Raw genomic sequence first — 17,555 nt, forward strand, 5'->3', positions numbered from 1 at the left:
GACACAGACACACACAGAAAGACAAAGTCACAAACACGCACACACGCGCGCACACACACACACACACACACACACACACACACACACACACACACACACACACACACACACACACACACACACACACACACCCTTACTTTTAGTCAAATTTCTGTGGCATTTTGTGACATTTCAAAAGGCATCAAAAACTACAAAAATTCTATTTGAAATAATATTTATTTTTAATGTCCTTTCTAATGTTTATAAAAACATAAATTCACAAAATGTTTCACTAAAGTATTGATGTTGAGCAGTTGGCCACACACAGTGAAATGAATGTGTCTCTATGGGCATCTGCTGGTCAAAATGATTTATATAATATCTAAAAACAGTTTAAATCAAATTTATATCATAATTTATGTGAATTTTTCATACAAATGTGATATTTTTCAGGAGAGCTAATGGTGTAGTTGAGGAATTGAGTGGTAAACAGGTACAAAAGTACTTCATATCTCCCAAAACACAGCATTATTGTATAGATGGGAAGTAAACAAAAAATGATATATTATTTGTATAATTAAAAATGTGTATATTTTTGTAATAATCACCCTTTTAATTTCTGGGGTCATTTTTACCCCCAGGGATCTCTAATGTATACAGGAAAATAGGGGCTTATGGGGGTTAAATCCCATCATGATCAAATGTATACATTCCATTGAATTAAAATTGCCTGGTAAAATGTTTTTACTGAAAAATGAACTGTCTGGTTTCTTGCTTAAGCATTTAAATACTATTTGGGGCTGTTGTATTTTTCATGTGGTGGTTCATTTTATTGTCTAATAATAAAACATAAAATCAAAAATCACAGTAGTTTTTGTATGCATGCTATGAACACAAAAGAGGTTTTAATTCACAGATTAGATATTGGATAAGTTTTTACTCTATTCAACAAACATACAAAATTTAACATGAAGATAGCCTATACCTAAAGACTAAATTCTGATGCAGATGTGTACCGTAGAAAAGATTTTCAGACATATAAAACAAATACAGTTGATTCTAGTATTTCTACACACTCATTCTCTCTCTTTCACTCCTTCTCTCTCAAGTTTAGTGCATCTGCCTGTGCATTGTTTATACTAGAATAAAGAAGGGTAAAATGTTTACAATGTCACTGCATGTTATAATGTTTAGGTTTGTCTTGAATTTGGGGCCTAGCTGGAGTGTTAAAGTAAGTCTCCATATACTGTACATTCTGAAAAGAAGTAACTATAAGACTATAACTACTATAAGTTTAACACATCTCCATTCTTTCTCAGAATTTTGGCATGTGAAAACACAACAGTGGAAATGAAACACCCAAGTGCAGACTTTCAACGTGAACCACCCAAAAAAGAACTAAAAGTAATTGTTTAAAAGCTTATTTTAACACTTTTCTTTTGCAGTAAATGGTCTGGAACCTGAAATCATCACCAAATGATGTGTTTTGTCCCTAGCGATGCTTTGCCAGGTGTTTGCTTCATCTTTCTTTCTGCTTCAAGTTTGTTTTATGTGTCTGCTGAATTAAATGCAAATTCTTGCTTTGCTTCACTGACAAAAATCATATGGATTAAAGTCCAATAGACCTACAATGATACACCTACTGAAGAGGGTTTTACACTTTTAAACATCTGACTGGATGAGTCAAGTTAAAAGTTTTTGCAAAGTTGGAACTCATTTAGTTGTAATCATTTGGGGAAATTGCACATACTCATTCATTTACTCAAAATGTGTGTTCCTTGCCTCGTGTGTGTGTGGCACATCATGTCAAAATGTGTGTGCCTTGCGTTGTGTGTGTAGCACGTCATATCAAACTGTGTGTTCCTTGCGTCGTGTGTGTGTGTGTGGCACATCATGTCAAAATGTGTGTTCGATGTGTCGTTCGTCATGTGTGGCTCAGCATATAACAAATGCTTTCAGTGCGTTGTGTGTGGCTCGTCATGTCAAAATATGTGTTTGGTGCGTCAAGTGAAGCTATGTGCATCATGCGTCATGTCAAAATGTGTTTTTGTTGTGTTGTGTGTGTGGTATGTCGTGTCAAAATGTGTGTTTGTTGCGTCGTGTGTGTGTGGTATATCATGTCAAAATGTGTGTGCCTTGCATCGCGAGTGTGTGTGTGGCATGTCATGTCAAAATGTGTTTTAGTTGCGTTGTGTGTGTTACGTCATGTCAAAATGTGTATTCCTTGCGTCGTGTGTGTGTGTGTGGCACGTCATGTCAAAATGTGTGTTTTGATGTGTCGTTCGTCATGTGTGGCTCAGCATATAACAAATGCTTTCAGTGCGTTGTGTGTGGCTCGTCATGTCAAAATATGTGTTTGGTTCGTCATGGGAAGCTATGTGCATCTTGCGTCATGTCAAAATGTGTTTTCGTTGCATTGTGTGTGTGTGTGTGTGTGTGTGTGTGTGTGGTATGTCGTGTCAAAATGTGTTTTCGTTGCGTCGTGTGTGTGTGTGGCACGTCACGTCAAAATATGCATTCGGTGTGTCGTTCGTCATGTGTGGCTCAGCATATAAAAAATGCTTTCAGTGTGTCACGTGTGTGTGTATGTGTGGCATGTCATGTCAAAATGTGTTTTCGTTGCGTCGTGTGTGTGTGTGTGTGGCACGTCATGTCAAAATGTGTGTTTGTTGCGATATGCGTCATGTCAAAATGTGTTTTTGTTGCGTTGTGCGTCATATGAAGCAATGTGCATCATGCGTCATGTCAAAAATTTTTGTTCCTTGCGTTGTGTGTGTGTGGCTTGTCATGTCAAAATATGTGTTTGGTGCGTCATGTGAAGCTATGTGCATCATGCGTCATGTCAAAATACTTGCCTGGTGCACACGCATCATTTGCGTCATGCACCCTTGAAAAAGTCACCGGCTGCCACTGACTTTTATTATTAGTATCTCATCTCATTAAAATTATGGAATAACACAAATGTGTTAGCCTTGACCTACAATTTGCTAAAATGCATTGTATTTAAGTGAAAAAGTTTTAATCTGATGCTTTTTCATCATTCAGTCCGAGCCATATTGTTGTCTTTCAAACTTATTTTAAACAAAGGCAAACACCATCAGATCAAATGGGTCTTAAAGATGGTGAGAACTTTTTAAGTGATTCAGAATTTTTGACAGTAGTGTAGACATAAGGATGCTAACATTCATCTTAATGCTGTCGCAGTTTGTGGTAAATACAGTTGGAGTGACATTTGTTGTAGGATGGGAAATGCACTTCAGATGTGTTTATCATGAAACCAAAAGAGAAATCTAAAGATTTTTTGACAAACAAACACAATAACAGCAAAATGACTTTGTAAACAAAAACACATTAAAAAGTTATTAACTTCACTATAATTTCCTCCAAAATAAAACAAATAAAAAACTTCAAGTGGCTTCATGTCTATTGTCCGTTTTAACCGATGTATCCCAACTCTAAGGTCGGTTTTCACACTGAAGCGTAAGAACCAAACTGATGAACACAAACTCCAAACATTTCATTTCAATCACTTGTGCAGCTCTATACATTAGTGGTTGTGGTTTTAGAGGGCAGCCAACCGAACTGGTAGTGTTCCCGTGGCTTCAACAGGTCCAAATCCAGCAGTTTTTGCTCTTTCTCACTATCCACGGCGATATATCCGAGCATGGACATGGCTCTTTTGCACACCTCTTGGATGCGCTGAACTTTCTCAAACTCTAAGGTGGTCCGCCAAGCCAAGGAGACATCCTCCGCGTTTCGCGAAGTGATTTTAAAGGCATCCGTTTTTGTTCCTTTACCTTTACCGTGAGTGATGCGGTAGATCCATTCCTCCAACATTTCGGTCTCCTGGAGTCCGACGAACTGGTAAACGGACTCGATCTCCGTCAGCGTGTCACGCACCAGATCTTCATAACGTATCATTTTGTAGCGACCCCGCAAGAAATCTGGCGGCTTGAACATGGCCGTCTCATAAATTTGCACGTGACTTCGGCAAACCTCTTGCATGACGTTGTACTGCTGGTCTTGTTCTGAGATGTTGGCCTGCTCTAGTACTATGGCCGTATCACTTGCCAGGGCTTTGGACGACTGCTCCCTCGATCGAAACACAGCTCGCGGGTCGCGAACCAGATGGATGATCCGCAGGTCAAGTTCGGGGTCCCGCAGAAGCGGATAAAGAGACTCCAACTCGTTGAAGCGCACCTCTTTTAACACCACGTGGCTGTATGTCCGACACGCCGTCTCTGCTAATTTCAATCCACGCGTGTCGCAGTGCTTCTTGCATTCTGGTTCGTTGCTCATTTCGCCGCGAGGTGTAAAAGGACACGCCGGGGGCGAGCAGAGCGCGCGACTGTGGCTCCACATGAAGAGGTTCGAGACGTTTCGCTCCTGAGGCATGTAAGAATCCATTACAGACATGTCGCAATGGAAGATGCTGCGCAAGACATCACGCACTGCCATCCGCAAGCCACGTGCACCGGCTTTCTTTATAGACGTCCAGACGTGCCATCCTGGCTCCATTAAATAGAAGACGTCTGGATGCTGACTGAATGCCTGGCCCAGGAAAGAGGAACCAGATCTCCAAGATGACAACAGGAGAACGTGCACCCTGCCCTCAGATTGGCTTGTGTTTAGGGATGGTGGACGGTTGTACCAACCAACGAGAAGAACCATTGCAACGGCCTGAATCAGCAGAAAGCCCATCATAGGCGGCTTTTGCATTCTGCAGCGCATCGTACTGTGAAGATTTTTCACCTGACATAGATAAAAAAACAATAAAATATGATCATTTACAAATTTCGATAGTTGACAGAGTGACAAACATTATTTTAAGGTCATTATAAGTGTTGGTTAGCAGTATTTTTGTCATGTGTCCACCTTTTTGGAATACCAAGATGATCTACTTTACACAAGTTTATTTCAATGATCCTGGTGTGTACATGTAAATTCCTTTTATATAAGGTCAGGAATCCCACTTGCACTACTGTTACATGATTACATTACATGTCACGTGTCTTTACAGGATATTAATGGGATGTGTGTGAAAGCCAACACAGATTCCAGGCAAACACTGACAGTGTGAATGAACCAAAATCAAATAATCCGGGGACATATCCTGAACACTTGATCCGTGGATTTTCTGTAATGTGTGGGCTTTTGTTTGACGTAAAACCGGACGTCATTTCAATACAATCTGAAAAAAGCATGTCACACCGACAGACATTTTAATGCATTTGATGGATTGTCTTAAGCAGTTACTCAGGCTTAGTTCACATTGCAGGTCTTAATGCTCAGTTCTGATTTTTTTGCAGGAATATAGTGACCTGCATGCACAGAAATACGTGATTTCAGAAAAGAAACACGGATGATGCCAGGGGCGGATTCTCCATAGTCGGGATTGGGCAAGTGCCCTGAGGCAGCAGGCAATGGGGGGCACCAAGGGCTCCAGACTGTGACTAAATGGATTGAGCTTTTGAGACGTGTGCGGGAAAAAAATAACGAAATATGCAACCAGTTTTTTATCACTCATTTGCAGGACATGTCAATCATTTTGTCCCCATGCGCTCCAATGGGTTTAGTCAACACCTCACATCTCACTCAGAACCGCAAGGCAGCACGGGTCAGTTATGGTGCTTTTCCATTGCATAGTACCCCACAGTTTAGTTTAGTTTGGGTCGGGTCAGCTCACCTCACTTTGGCGTGGTTAGCTTTTCCATCGAGTTTAGTAACACTTGAGTGGGAGAGATTATAGGCGTGTCGTTATATTTGCGCTGCCTACTGCTGTGACATCATACATGTGAGAGTGTCGTTGTACATTCCCATACATTAATTTATTTCTCAGTCCGCCACAAAATTAAAATTGGCCACAACAAATAGATATTTGCACATCGCGTTTATCACTACCTCTGTATCACATGACAGTTTCTGTTCAAACACCCGTGGCATCAGCCGACGAGCCTCATTTAAGTTGCATTTGAGCATATAAAATGCTGACGTGCTCGTCGCGAATGTGCCGCCACAAACTGCAAGTCTGAATAAATTGTTATGGTGTCACTGATTCTCAACCTGTGGATGTTTTTCATCGCTAAAAGGGAGTTTGGGAACTTATAGCAGAGCACAGATGAGGATATGTTCGCTCGAGGCAGTGCAAGCTAGCACTAAGGTAAAGCTAATCTTTTACATTATAGCGATGATGCTGGTAGTGACGATTCTCTCAGACCAATCAGTGATCTACAGTGTTTTCGCATCACGTTTGGTATCAGCTTGGGTCGCTTGGAACCCCAACCGAAGTGGTACAAAAAAAGTATCGGAAACTAATGAAAAAGCTCCCAAAAGAAAGCTGACCCGACCCAAGCTAAACCAAACCGTGGGGTACTATGCAATGGAAAAGCGGCATGAGACATTGCAGATATGTAAAGAGAGCAGGAGGACTTCTAGTTTACATATACACAAAAACATTATATATGAATTTGAGAATAAAGGTCTTAGCGTGGGTTCACACCAGCCGCATTTGAGGTGTCAAATTCACGTCTACCGTGTCTAGTTTGTCGCTTGAACACTTTGAGTTTACTCGCTTCATTCGCGCGTGAAATTCTAGTCATTGAGGCATTCACACAGTAATTCGCGTCATGGGAGGGGCTTCTGCGACTCCGCTCGCCTCCTGTAATCACGTCACTACAAGCTCCTGATTGGTTAATGCGGCATGTTTTTTAGCCAAAGTTAAAAATTTTAACTTCGCCACGACAACCCTCAATCTGCTCTATTCGCGCCATTAGATCAATCCGCTCTATACCGCGCCGCGCTAAATGCCTCAATTGCGCCGCGAGACCTCCAGATGCGCGTCAACACGTCTTTACATTGATTTAACATTTAAATCACTCACACTCTACCGTGACTGGTGTGAACACAGCATTAGACATCAGGTGCCCAGGTCAGGAAAACTGGATAGAAGACGAGAAACGTATGAGATAAAAGCATGTATAGCCATGCCACTCATCTCATCATAATATGCTAACTGGATAACACTGCTTAAAGGAGCGGTGAATCAAAAACTAAATTTTAACTTTATAATTTGTTATATAAGAGGTCATCATACTTAAATGAACATCCTGCAAGTTTCAGAACTGAAAACGTCCGTGCTACTGAAATATAACCGTCTTTGGCACCAAGCCAGCTAAAAACTCCAGTCTAAAATTCGGAAATCTATGACGTCAAAGTAGAATTGAAACACCTCCCCATAACCAAAAGGACAAGTCTACTTTTGTAGCCCCGCCCACAGCTTCGCGTGACACGTGTGTCTCAGTAAGTAAACATGTCTTTAAAGATTGACAAATTTAACCAAAATGACTTTTTAAATACATTTTTTCTGAGAGACTTTTATTTTGACGCGGTGATCTGTTATGATACCATGGAAACGCATTTTCACAACCGCGTGGGAACAACACAGAAGCTAAATACTTCAATTCGGAGGCTTGGAACTTAACATTAGCAATATGCTTGGATAAAGTTTGCTTTTGAAGAAGTTCCAGCTCGTGTGGGGAGCGTTTGTTAACGTTGTGGACATGGATTCATTTGTAAAGAAGTCGATGCTGGATTTGCAGAGAGACTCAGTCAGAAGCACCACGTATATTGGAACTGACAACAATGACACAGCAGTATAATACACAGTAAGACATTTTACTTTATTTAAGTTACTGCGTTTCACTATTGCTTTGTTAAAAGAGATTGCTTAATGTGTCCTGTTGTAACATCCGTGTCTAAATACGTTTGTTGACTGTTTTAATTTACTAAAAACATTAAACGATTAATAAAGGTACAACACTTAACAATACGACTGTAATTTAAAGGTAGAAATATACAAAGTTAGTTATAAGGAAGGATTTATCAACCGCAGTTTAGATTCTGATGCCCGTTTACTGTGTTGTATACGGTAATTTAGGCAAGTTCCGTTTGAAAGGTCAAACACTCAACAAAGCTTATTTTTTATCATATAACTGTGGTATTTAACATTACGTCAATGTAAAAGCGACCTCACAAGCACAATAGAAATATACAAAGTTATTGATAAGGATTTATTAGCCGCAGTTTAGATTCGGATGCACGCTTACTGTGTTTTATACGGTAATTTAGTCACGTCGAGTTTTGTTTCTACTTTAATATACGTATTGTCATTTATGTGTATCATGTTTAGCACCCAGAATCTTTTGTGTCTCAAACATATTTGTGTTCGGCTGCTATTTTTATCACATTAATGTTTTAAAAACATTTCCCTACATGTAATGACGGGGAATGAAGCTGTCCAATCATAGCAGTGGGTGTTTACGTTCAGGTCTTCAATGCGGCCCGCCCCTTCAAACGAACCATTTCTCAAGACAGCCACTAATCCATGTTACAAAATAGCGTATTACTTATTGCTTTTGATGTTTTTGAATGTAAAAACAACGCGAAATGCATAAGTAGACATCAATCAACGTCATAAAGCAATAAAATCGACCAATTCACGGCCCCTTTAAATATATATATATATATATATAATAATATAAAGTTAATAAAATAAATGTATGTTACCAGCTACAAATCAGTTACAACCTGATTGTATACCTAAAATCGGCTAATTTAAAAGTCATCTATATTTTGCAGATATGTTGTACCTTTTGTTGTTAATTGAGTCTAATTTAAGGTGTGCCCCTAAATTTCTTGATTGTGCTCCTAAAATGTTCAAGGACTTCAGTGCTCATAGTAACAAAAAAGAATGTCTGGAGCACTGAACGACAAGATGTTTAAAATATTTGGGGGGCACTTCTAATGTGGTCACCCTAGGGCAGTGGTCTTCAACATGGTTGCCCGCACAGAGTCTGTGAAGTGCCCGCCAAAGCATATTCTATTCATATTTTTTATATTAGCTAGGCTTCTTCTATATATGTTAACATTTTAAACAATAATCAAACATATCAGCAAATAAAATAAAAATGTTTTGAGTAGACTATCAAAAGTAGCCCTCCAGATAGTTTTATATATTGTGATAGCCCTTGCTCACAAAAAGGTTGGAGACCCCTGGTCTAGGGCACTACATTGTGTTAATCCATGCCTGGATGATGCTCGTATATCAGATTAAATGCGTAATGGCCATTCAGATTGAAATCACACTGCAATACATCAGATATGTATCCGATTTAGGACCACATATGAAAGTGGATTTGTGCCATTCTGACTATCTTAAGAACATCAGATATGGGTCACATTTGGGGGGAAAGTCCGATTTGGGCCACTTTCGCCTACAGTGTAAACATAGCCTCAGTCTCTGCATCCACACAAATGAGTAAGGCTTGACTTTATACTTATGATAGAAACATACAACCTGCTGACAACACTGCACACCACCGCAATCTTTGTTCTTCTTACCCCAGTCTAACTTCAGAGCTGATAACACCAGAGCTGGATTATGCAAAATATAAGATGTACTATACAACAAAACATCTTACTGGCAGCAATTTATCTGTGATGCGAAGAATTTGGCAAATATATGCCAAACAAACAAAGTCAAAGGAGCACACACACCAATACAATACATACTACTATAACTACAGCCACCAGATGGCAGTGAGTGACCTACACAGGCTGACTTCAATGAGTTACTACTTCAATAATTTTCTATTCAGGGTAAAGCCAAAGACTGTTATATAAACTGCATTAAAGTTTGATCTAATATGTTTACATTTATTATAGATACTATAGAAAACAATACACATTCCTGTGTCCTTTTAATATTTCTTCAAACCACAAAAATTAAGTGTTATTTTTTCATTATTTTGTACCTTAAAAGTGAAATATGCAAAAAAAAAAAATACAAAATCTTCCAAGTAACTTTGGCACTGATAACACCTTGTTGGATCATGTAAAACATAAGTTTCACTGTATAATAAAACATCTTACTGGCAGCAATTTAGCAGTGATGCAAAGAATTTGGCAAATATATGGCAAACAAACAAAGATACACACACACAAAATCATTTAAAATCTTTTCACAAATATGTATATATCATGTTTTTGAATTAATTATCATCACACATTTATGTATGGATCGTTGAATCTGCATTTTCAAATCGATATATGTGGTCAATGTACACTTACCTAAAGGATTATTAGGAGCACCATACTAATACTGTGTTTGACCCCTTTAGCCTTCATAACTGCCTTAATTCTACGTGGCATTGATTCAACAAGATGCTGAAAGCATTCTTTACAAATGTTGGCCCATATTGATAGGATAGCATCTTGCAGTTGATGGAGATTTGTGGGATGCACATCCAGGGCACGAAGCTCCCGTTCCACAACATCCCAAAGATGCTCTATTGGGTTGAGATCTGGGGACTGTGGGGGCCATTTTAGTACAGTGAACTCATTTTCATGTCCAAGAAACCAATTTGAAATGATTCGAGCTTTGTGACATGGTGCATTATCATGCTGGAAGTAGACATCAGATGATGGGTACATGGTGGTCATAAAGGAATGGACATGGTCAGAAACAATGCTCAGGTAGGCTGTGGCATTTAAACCCTGCCCAATTGGCACTAAGGGGCCTAAAATGTGCCAAGAAAACATCCCACACACCATTAAACCACCACAGCCAGCCAGCAAAGTGGTAACAAGGCATGATGGATCCATGTTATCATTCCGTTAGCCAAATTCTGATTCAGATTCAGACCAGGCAACATTGTCTTGACCAGGACCACATCCCTAAATGCATTGAAGCAACTGCCATGTGATTGGTTGATTAGATAATTGCATTAATAAGAAATTGAACAGGTGTTCCTAATAATCCTTTAGGTTAGTGAGAAATAAAAATATATCCAAGGGGGGGATTCCCCTCCATTTTTCAAGGCCTTTACTACCACAGAAGCCACACTTGCTGCATTTAACTCGCAAATACCAAAATGTGTTTATACAGTAACTAGCTAACTATTAAATCAGATATGTAATGTAAGCTAGCACTATTACTAACTATAATAATGTTTATTATGCTTGTGTGTTACTGTTACTCAATGAAAGAATCAATAAAAATTCTACTTACAATTAAATCAGTAAAAGCATATCTGCTTATGACCAACCTCAATGTTTATTTAAGTTTGTATATGCTTTATATTATAGTTTATATTAATTTTCCTAAATTTCCAAATAATTCCCATAAATTCTGATAAATTTCAATTAATTCCTGTTAATTTTTCAATATGGAATATTCCCAAAATTCCCCAGATTAAGTTCCCATGGAAAGTTTCCATACATTGCAGATTCAACTATTCATCCATTCATAAATGTGTAATGATAATTAATTATTTCAAAAACATGATACATATTTGTGAAAACATTTTAAATGCATTTAGGTGAGATGTGTTTTTATGTGTGAGCATTTAAGGAATTATTTGAAGAGTTCGGTTCCAAAACTAGATAACCATTTTGCTTGAGTGTTTATGAACTGCATTTTGAATTTACAAATCTGATTTCGTGAATGTGAATTGTACTGCATTTATGAATTGTGTTTTGAAATTGTTTTGCGCTTGAGCTTTTGTCTGCGACTTTCTTGCCAATTCTCGATTATGGGAATGTAGCGTATCAGCATGCTTATATTCTTGCCTCCCTGGATGCTGTATATCATGGCGCCTTAAGATTTATTACGAATTGTACATTTTCTACACATCATTGTGCATTATATAACAGAGTTTCTTGGTCTTCTCTTGCTGAACGAAGGAAATGCGCTGCTACTTAATGATATACAAAGCGATTTTGGGTCTCTTACCATCTTATCTCTGTGGTATACTTGAGCAAAAATTAGCAGCAGGTAACTACTCACTGCGTGCACAGTTTTATCACAATCTGCAATTTGCAAATGCTTCTGAGATTGTATTTTTAATGCTAGTTTATTGTGTGTAGTATTGTTTTATTGTTATATGTGTGTTTGAATAATGTGGGCTTCATATCTTGGCCAGGACACTCCTGAAAAAGAGATTTTAATCTTAGTTCACTCCTGGTTAAGTAAATGTCATAATAATACACACACGCCCATGCCAAACACTTCTCTGCTAAGCCAACAGATTCACTTTCAAGATCTCTTTACCATCACAAAGACAAACCTCTTATCTATGGTTCAAGCCCTTTATTAATCAAATCAAATCAAATCTGTAGCCAGCTGATCGCAATGATTAACAGGAATGGAATTTTGAGATAAAAAAGTAATAAAAATAGAAAAAAAACACAATGAAATATTACAAGTAAGTCACTTTACTTATGTTGTTAAAGGGGTCATATTATGAGATATTTTTAAGATGTAAAATAAATCTTTGCTGTCCCCAAAGTGTGTATGTGAAGTTTTAGCTCAAAAAACCATATTGATAATTTATTATAGCATGTAAAATTGCAAATTTGTAGGCCTGAGCAAAAGTGTGCCGTTTCTGGGTGTGACATTTAAAATGCAAATGACCAGATGAAATGCAAACACTGATCACAATGATGGTGGTTTGTTGTAATTGAAACTCAATTGTGCTGTCAAGTCCTTCTTTTCTCCCTCTTTCTCTCTGCACTAAATGGCAGTGCTGTGGTTGGATAGTGAAGATAAAAGCGGTGGTATTATTGTAATTCGCCTTGCTACCTACCTCACAAAACAGGCGAAATCTGAACGACCTAATTTTTCACATGCTTGCAGAAAATGGCTTACTCAAATTAAGTTGAGTTAATTTTCTAGGTTGATAGAAGCACTGGGGACCCAATTGTTGCACTTAAACATGAAAAAAGTCAAATTGTCACCCTATGAACCCTTTAAATACACAAATTGGTAACTTTTACCCCAAGGAACCACAATACTCACAAACATTTAAACATTATTATCTTATTAAATTATCTGAAACGCAACTATTTACTTTTATTGTATGTTACTTTTAGTGAAGTTTTACGTTGTTTATTTCAACCTTCATTAGATCACCCCTTGTATGTTTAGATGGTACAGCTATTTTACTTTGCATCTTACATTTACAATAAATTAGATACCCTAGTCATGCTATTATCACGTCTAACCCTCATACTTTAATCTCTGGTCGCCCCGGTAAGATAAAAGCATGACTTGGGTACCTTTATCAAGACTCCTCCTCCTTTGTAACATCTCTATCATCTGATGCTTTACAGGGTTAACGCAAAGATTTTTTTTATACTGGCCCCGTCAGGCCAGTGGTTCAGGTTTTTGTTTGCCCTGCCAAAAGAAGATTTTAGTGTCACATATTTCAAATAATAATTCGAAAGTCAAATAATTGTATATCATTCGCGATGCTTAAAATGTCTCTCAATGGTGACATTGCATAAGAACAGACATAAGGCCACAGGCAGAAACTGTTCTCATGTACTCTGTGATCTCATGATACCTTTGTATATAAAAAAAAAACTTTGCATGCCATATTCTACACAGGACAGGTGGGAGGTGTGCATTACACACCTTCATTCCACATTTTATGGAGGTTTATTTTGATAGCTATGGGCGACTGAATTGCACCTGTGCACTCCAGGCGGAGAGACGCAGTGTTTTTGGCTTGTCTCAATAAATGGCTATTTTTCTGCACTAAACAAGTGAATTTTGCCTAGATAAAAATGATAGACAAGATGTTATAGAATAATAATTTACTGGAACAAAATGACATTTAACGAATTTTTTTCTGAAAATGTTCATGCACGCCATTTGACGGGTATTCCCAGAACGCATCACTATAGATCGTTTCAGTCACATGACTTCCACTTGGGGGGGGGTTAGAGTTATGTAATTCTACTTCAGACATGTCAAAATGGAAGCCCACCCGCCCCAAGCTTTAAGGCCTGTGTATACTTTCTTTCCACGTCCGTCTCGAAAGCGCACGCATCCGAATAGCTTTAAAGTATACTACTCATTTGTGGATATGCACCGATGGCTGTGTTCGATTTCGATTTCTTTTGATATGACTACTCTACCACGGCAGCACTGATTCGTGTAATTTACAGGACATTCACAAATGCAGGATAAATGAATAAAGCAGTTGTTGTGGTGATAAGAAGATGATCAGGGCGAGCTTCTGATTGGGTCCCTAAAAACTCAGGCATCTAACTCAAGTCATGTCGGTGGGTATTGTGCAATGCTTTACTGCTTAAGTGCTCATTATTTTCTGTGTAGTAGAGGTCCGAAAACCCGAGGTCCGACCAGAGCGGGTTCAGGTCTTAAAGTTTCACATGTGCCTTGGACACGGACCGGTTAGAATATTAGGGGGCTCGGGTCTCTGGTCATTAAAAATGAATGTGTTTTTGCAGAACGAACCCGGGAGACCCATACGTCGTCCGAAACTGCCTACTTCCATACTATATAGTAGGCCAAAAGCAGTAGGCGAGGCGAGTAGTATGTCCGAATACGTAGTATTCCAAAAACAGTATGCTGAAAGTACCTGGATGACCTAAGCGTGCATACGATGGACACTTCACCATCCCATGATGCCCCAGGAGCGGAGTTATGCAAAAAAGAAGAAAGGCAAAAGCAGCGATGCAGCCGTTTTCGCGCTGGTATGACATGACCATAGATATGTACACTAGAGGTCGCCTTGGGGTTCTAAGCATGCGTCAAAACTGCCGCCATCTTGGAACAGGGGTCTTGTCATAAAAGTAGCTAGGTAACACTGCCATCTCCACCTGTACTGTATTCATGGACGATGCCGGACTTTTGTGCTGCGTATGGATGTTAGGGCTTACTAGAACTTTGCATTATAGTTAGCAAAAGTAGATTTTCAAAACTTAAATTTTTTTCTGGACTCAATGCTTAATACATGTCTGACTGTTGGAACGAACCAAAAGAAAACCGCATTCATGACGATTTATGGCGATTTTATTTCCGTTACACCATTGCCTACAATGACGCTGATGCATGGCTCCCCTGTTTCAAGATGGCGGCTCTATTTCACGCATTTGTTCCAATGAACTGCCGTAGCCAAGTCAACATCTATACTAGCATACTCTTCTTAAGCCCGCAACACGTGTCATCTTCGTGCTATGTCACAGAAAGCACCAATCAAAACTTCACATGGCCAGCAATGAGCAAGTGAAGTAGTTCAACAAACCAAAATGATCCATAATTTATCGGCTTTCATTTATCGGCCTAATTTTGCTATCAGACGATAACCGATGATATTAAAAATAAGCAGTTATCGGCCGATAACGATATGTCGGCCAATATATCGTGTATCCCTAGTAGAAACTTTATTTTTATTCATTTTTTTTTCATGTGCCCTCATAATTTATAATCAAAAACACAATCTCCTTCCCTCCGCGAAACGATATCCCTTTACGTTCAGTCACAAGGTATGATGGCAGGTGGGTGGGGTCCATAAAGAAAGATCACAGCGATTAGCAAATAGCAACATGACCCAACTTCAAACAATCCAATCAATTCACGATGGACAAATTCCCTACCTTTTACATTTTAGAAGCCATTTTACTCAGATATACGTCACAAAGGGGAAAATAATACAATTGCTACTACTGTTTTATTGTGACTTTAATTGTTTGTTATAGCTCTCAAAGTGTATTCACAACTCAATTCAGAATGAACAATTACTGCAAGTATGTTTCATTGCAAAACAAAGGCTGAAGATCTTCCTTTTCTCATTATCTCGATCTTCAGGAATTATTTACTTAAATGTTTTTGTGTGTACTGGCACAGTTTTGACATCCGCCTTTGTTTAACTTAATTATTTGTTTTGAATTGAACACATAACGTTGTGTGTTGTGAATAAATTTGAGAGCTTTAACAAACAGTATGAATACAAGTATGGGTCCATCCACCGTATGGAAAAGAGGAGCTCGTGTAATTTTATTGAAGTGAACTGTGTCTTTAAGAGTGTGGGACACCTGTAACTGTTGAACAGGTGGGGAATGTGCTGTGAAAAATGAGTAACATGATCGGATTTACCTCTATGTGTGTTACTATAGGCTATGTACCTTTACAAATAATAAACGTAAGTTAGCTAAAAAATAAATGCAATAAAAGTCCATTTACTAAAAAGCTGAGTAAACCGTGTCTCAAAATCTCAAAAGAACAGACTAACAGTTACATAGATAGACAATGATGAACAATCGCATTTTTGTATGCTACGATTCTGGCATCATCTCATAGCCTAATGTTATTGTAGTAAAGTTACAGTATAGGTAGATCACTATGTTTTAATATCAGCCTGAATAACGTTACGCTGAATAAAAACAAACAAACACATTTAAATGGTTAACCATAGACGATAAACCAATTTGAAATACGTACCTATAATTAAACGAGACAAGTGGAGCTTCGTTTAATATCCAGAAAGATGAAGGCGTAACATTTGAAGCGTTTCGGGGTTTATTCGCGACAGACTTTTAATAAACTAAGTTAACGTTAGAGCAAACTTCTCCGCGGTCACACGCCTAACAAAACACATCCTTAAAAGAGTTATCACCTAAAATATGTCTGCATATTATAAAAGGGGTGTTCCTAAAATTTCTCTTACCTCGGATCAGTCCCGTTTGTTTTGAGGGTTTGATGTTGTCTGCAGTAAACTTGCTCCTGGCTGGATGTTAAGAAACCCTTGGAGACGTGGCCACTGGCCATTAACGGTGATTGGCAGCAATGTGGGCGGAGCTAACCGATTCCGAAGAAAGTTCACATGAACATTCTGACCTTGTGTAGGTAAAATAGATACCTGAAATATTTTGCATATATATATAGATAAATGGGTCAGAAATGTTAGTTAGGCAGTTTTCATTTAAACTACTTGTATAGGACTTTTAATGCTTATTTTATATATGAGGCTTAGATAGATGGGAGCTTTTTCAATACTGTTTAAAAGCATCAGAGAGGGCTACATGTGGCACACAGTGTCAAAAAAAGACAAAAATAATAGAAAAACATTGCATCTGCATCCTGTCCATTGTGCCAAACTTCCTGTGCCTGATGTCACTGCTGGAAAGTAGAATGCATTGAATGAGGCCGCCTTGTAGCTATCTATTAACAAAATTTATAAATCCTGACCATGACATCTTGACCAAAAGGCTCAGAAAATCACAGTTTTCCTGCCCGTATACAGTGTGTATATTAAAATAAATGCCATCAACTTCAATGCAAACATTCCACAACTGTTTTTGTACTGTAAGGATCTCATGCAATGGCATGCTCAAAATGATAAATAATATTGAATTTATTTTGTATTAGCTTTACTGGTATACAAAATCTAACCTGTATAGACTATAAACTGCACCTTGACTTTACTTAATCGCTATAAAACCTGACAAGTTAAGAATACTGAACATTTACCGATTACCTAAAAACATTTAAGTAAAACAACTCAAAAATTACAATTAATCCAAACTTTAAAGTTTATATTTCATTGTATTCAAAATTTAAAGGGACACTTCACCCATTTGCATTAATCTTTGTATAGTTAGAACCCCAGTTATGTTTTTGAATGGTCGTGCATCATTTCCTCAGTTTCTGCTGAGACAGGAGAAATACAGATTTCAGTGTTGCACTTCCTTCTTTCAATGATGTAAAAATC

The 17,555-nt window shown here is 38.3% G+C and overlaps 1 protein-coding gene across 2 annotated transcripts; it reads right to left on the minus strand.

Moving 5' to 3' along the window:
- Window positions 1–197: 197 nt before the first annotated feature.
- Window positions 198–16,648, minus strand: chst6 (carbohydrate sulfotransferase 6). Of its 2 annotated transcripts, none has more exons than XM_055191669.2 (2): window positions 16,512–16,648; window positions 198–4,731 (listed from the first exon to the last, which is right to left on the minus strand). In XM_055191669.2, exon 2 carries the CDS (start codon window positions 4,708–4,710, stop codon window positions 3,520–3,522), a length of 1,191 nt encoding a protein of 396 aa, XP_055047644.2. In that variant the 5' UTR covers window positions 4,711–4,731; window positions 16,512–16,648; the 3' UTR covers window positions 198–3,519. The 2 variants fall into 2 exon arrangements, with proteins under 2 accessions (XP_055047644.2, XP_055047645.2); XM_055191670.2 differs by lacking the exon at window positions 16,512–16,648 and adding an exon at window positions 16,286–16,442.
- Between the last annotated feature and the right edge of the window lie 907 nt (window positions 16,649–17,555).

This window comes from Misgurnus anguillicaudatus, chromosome 6, assembly GCF_027580225.2.
Source record: "Misgurnus anguillicaudatus chromosome 6, ASM2758022v2, whole genome shotgun sequence".
In the NCBI taxonomy this organism is placed as follows: Eukaryota; Metazoa; Chordata; class Actinopteri; order Cypriniformes; family Cobitidae; genus Misgurnus; species Misgurnus anguillicaudatus.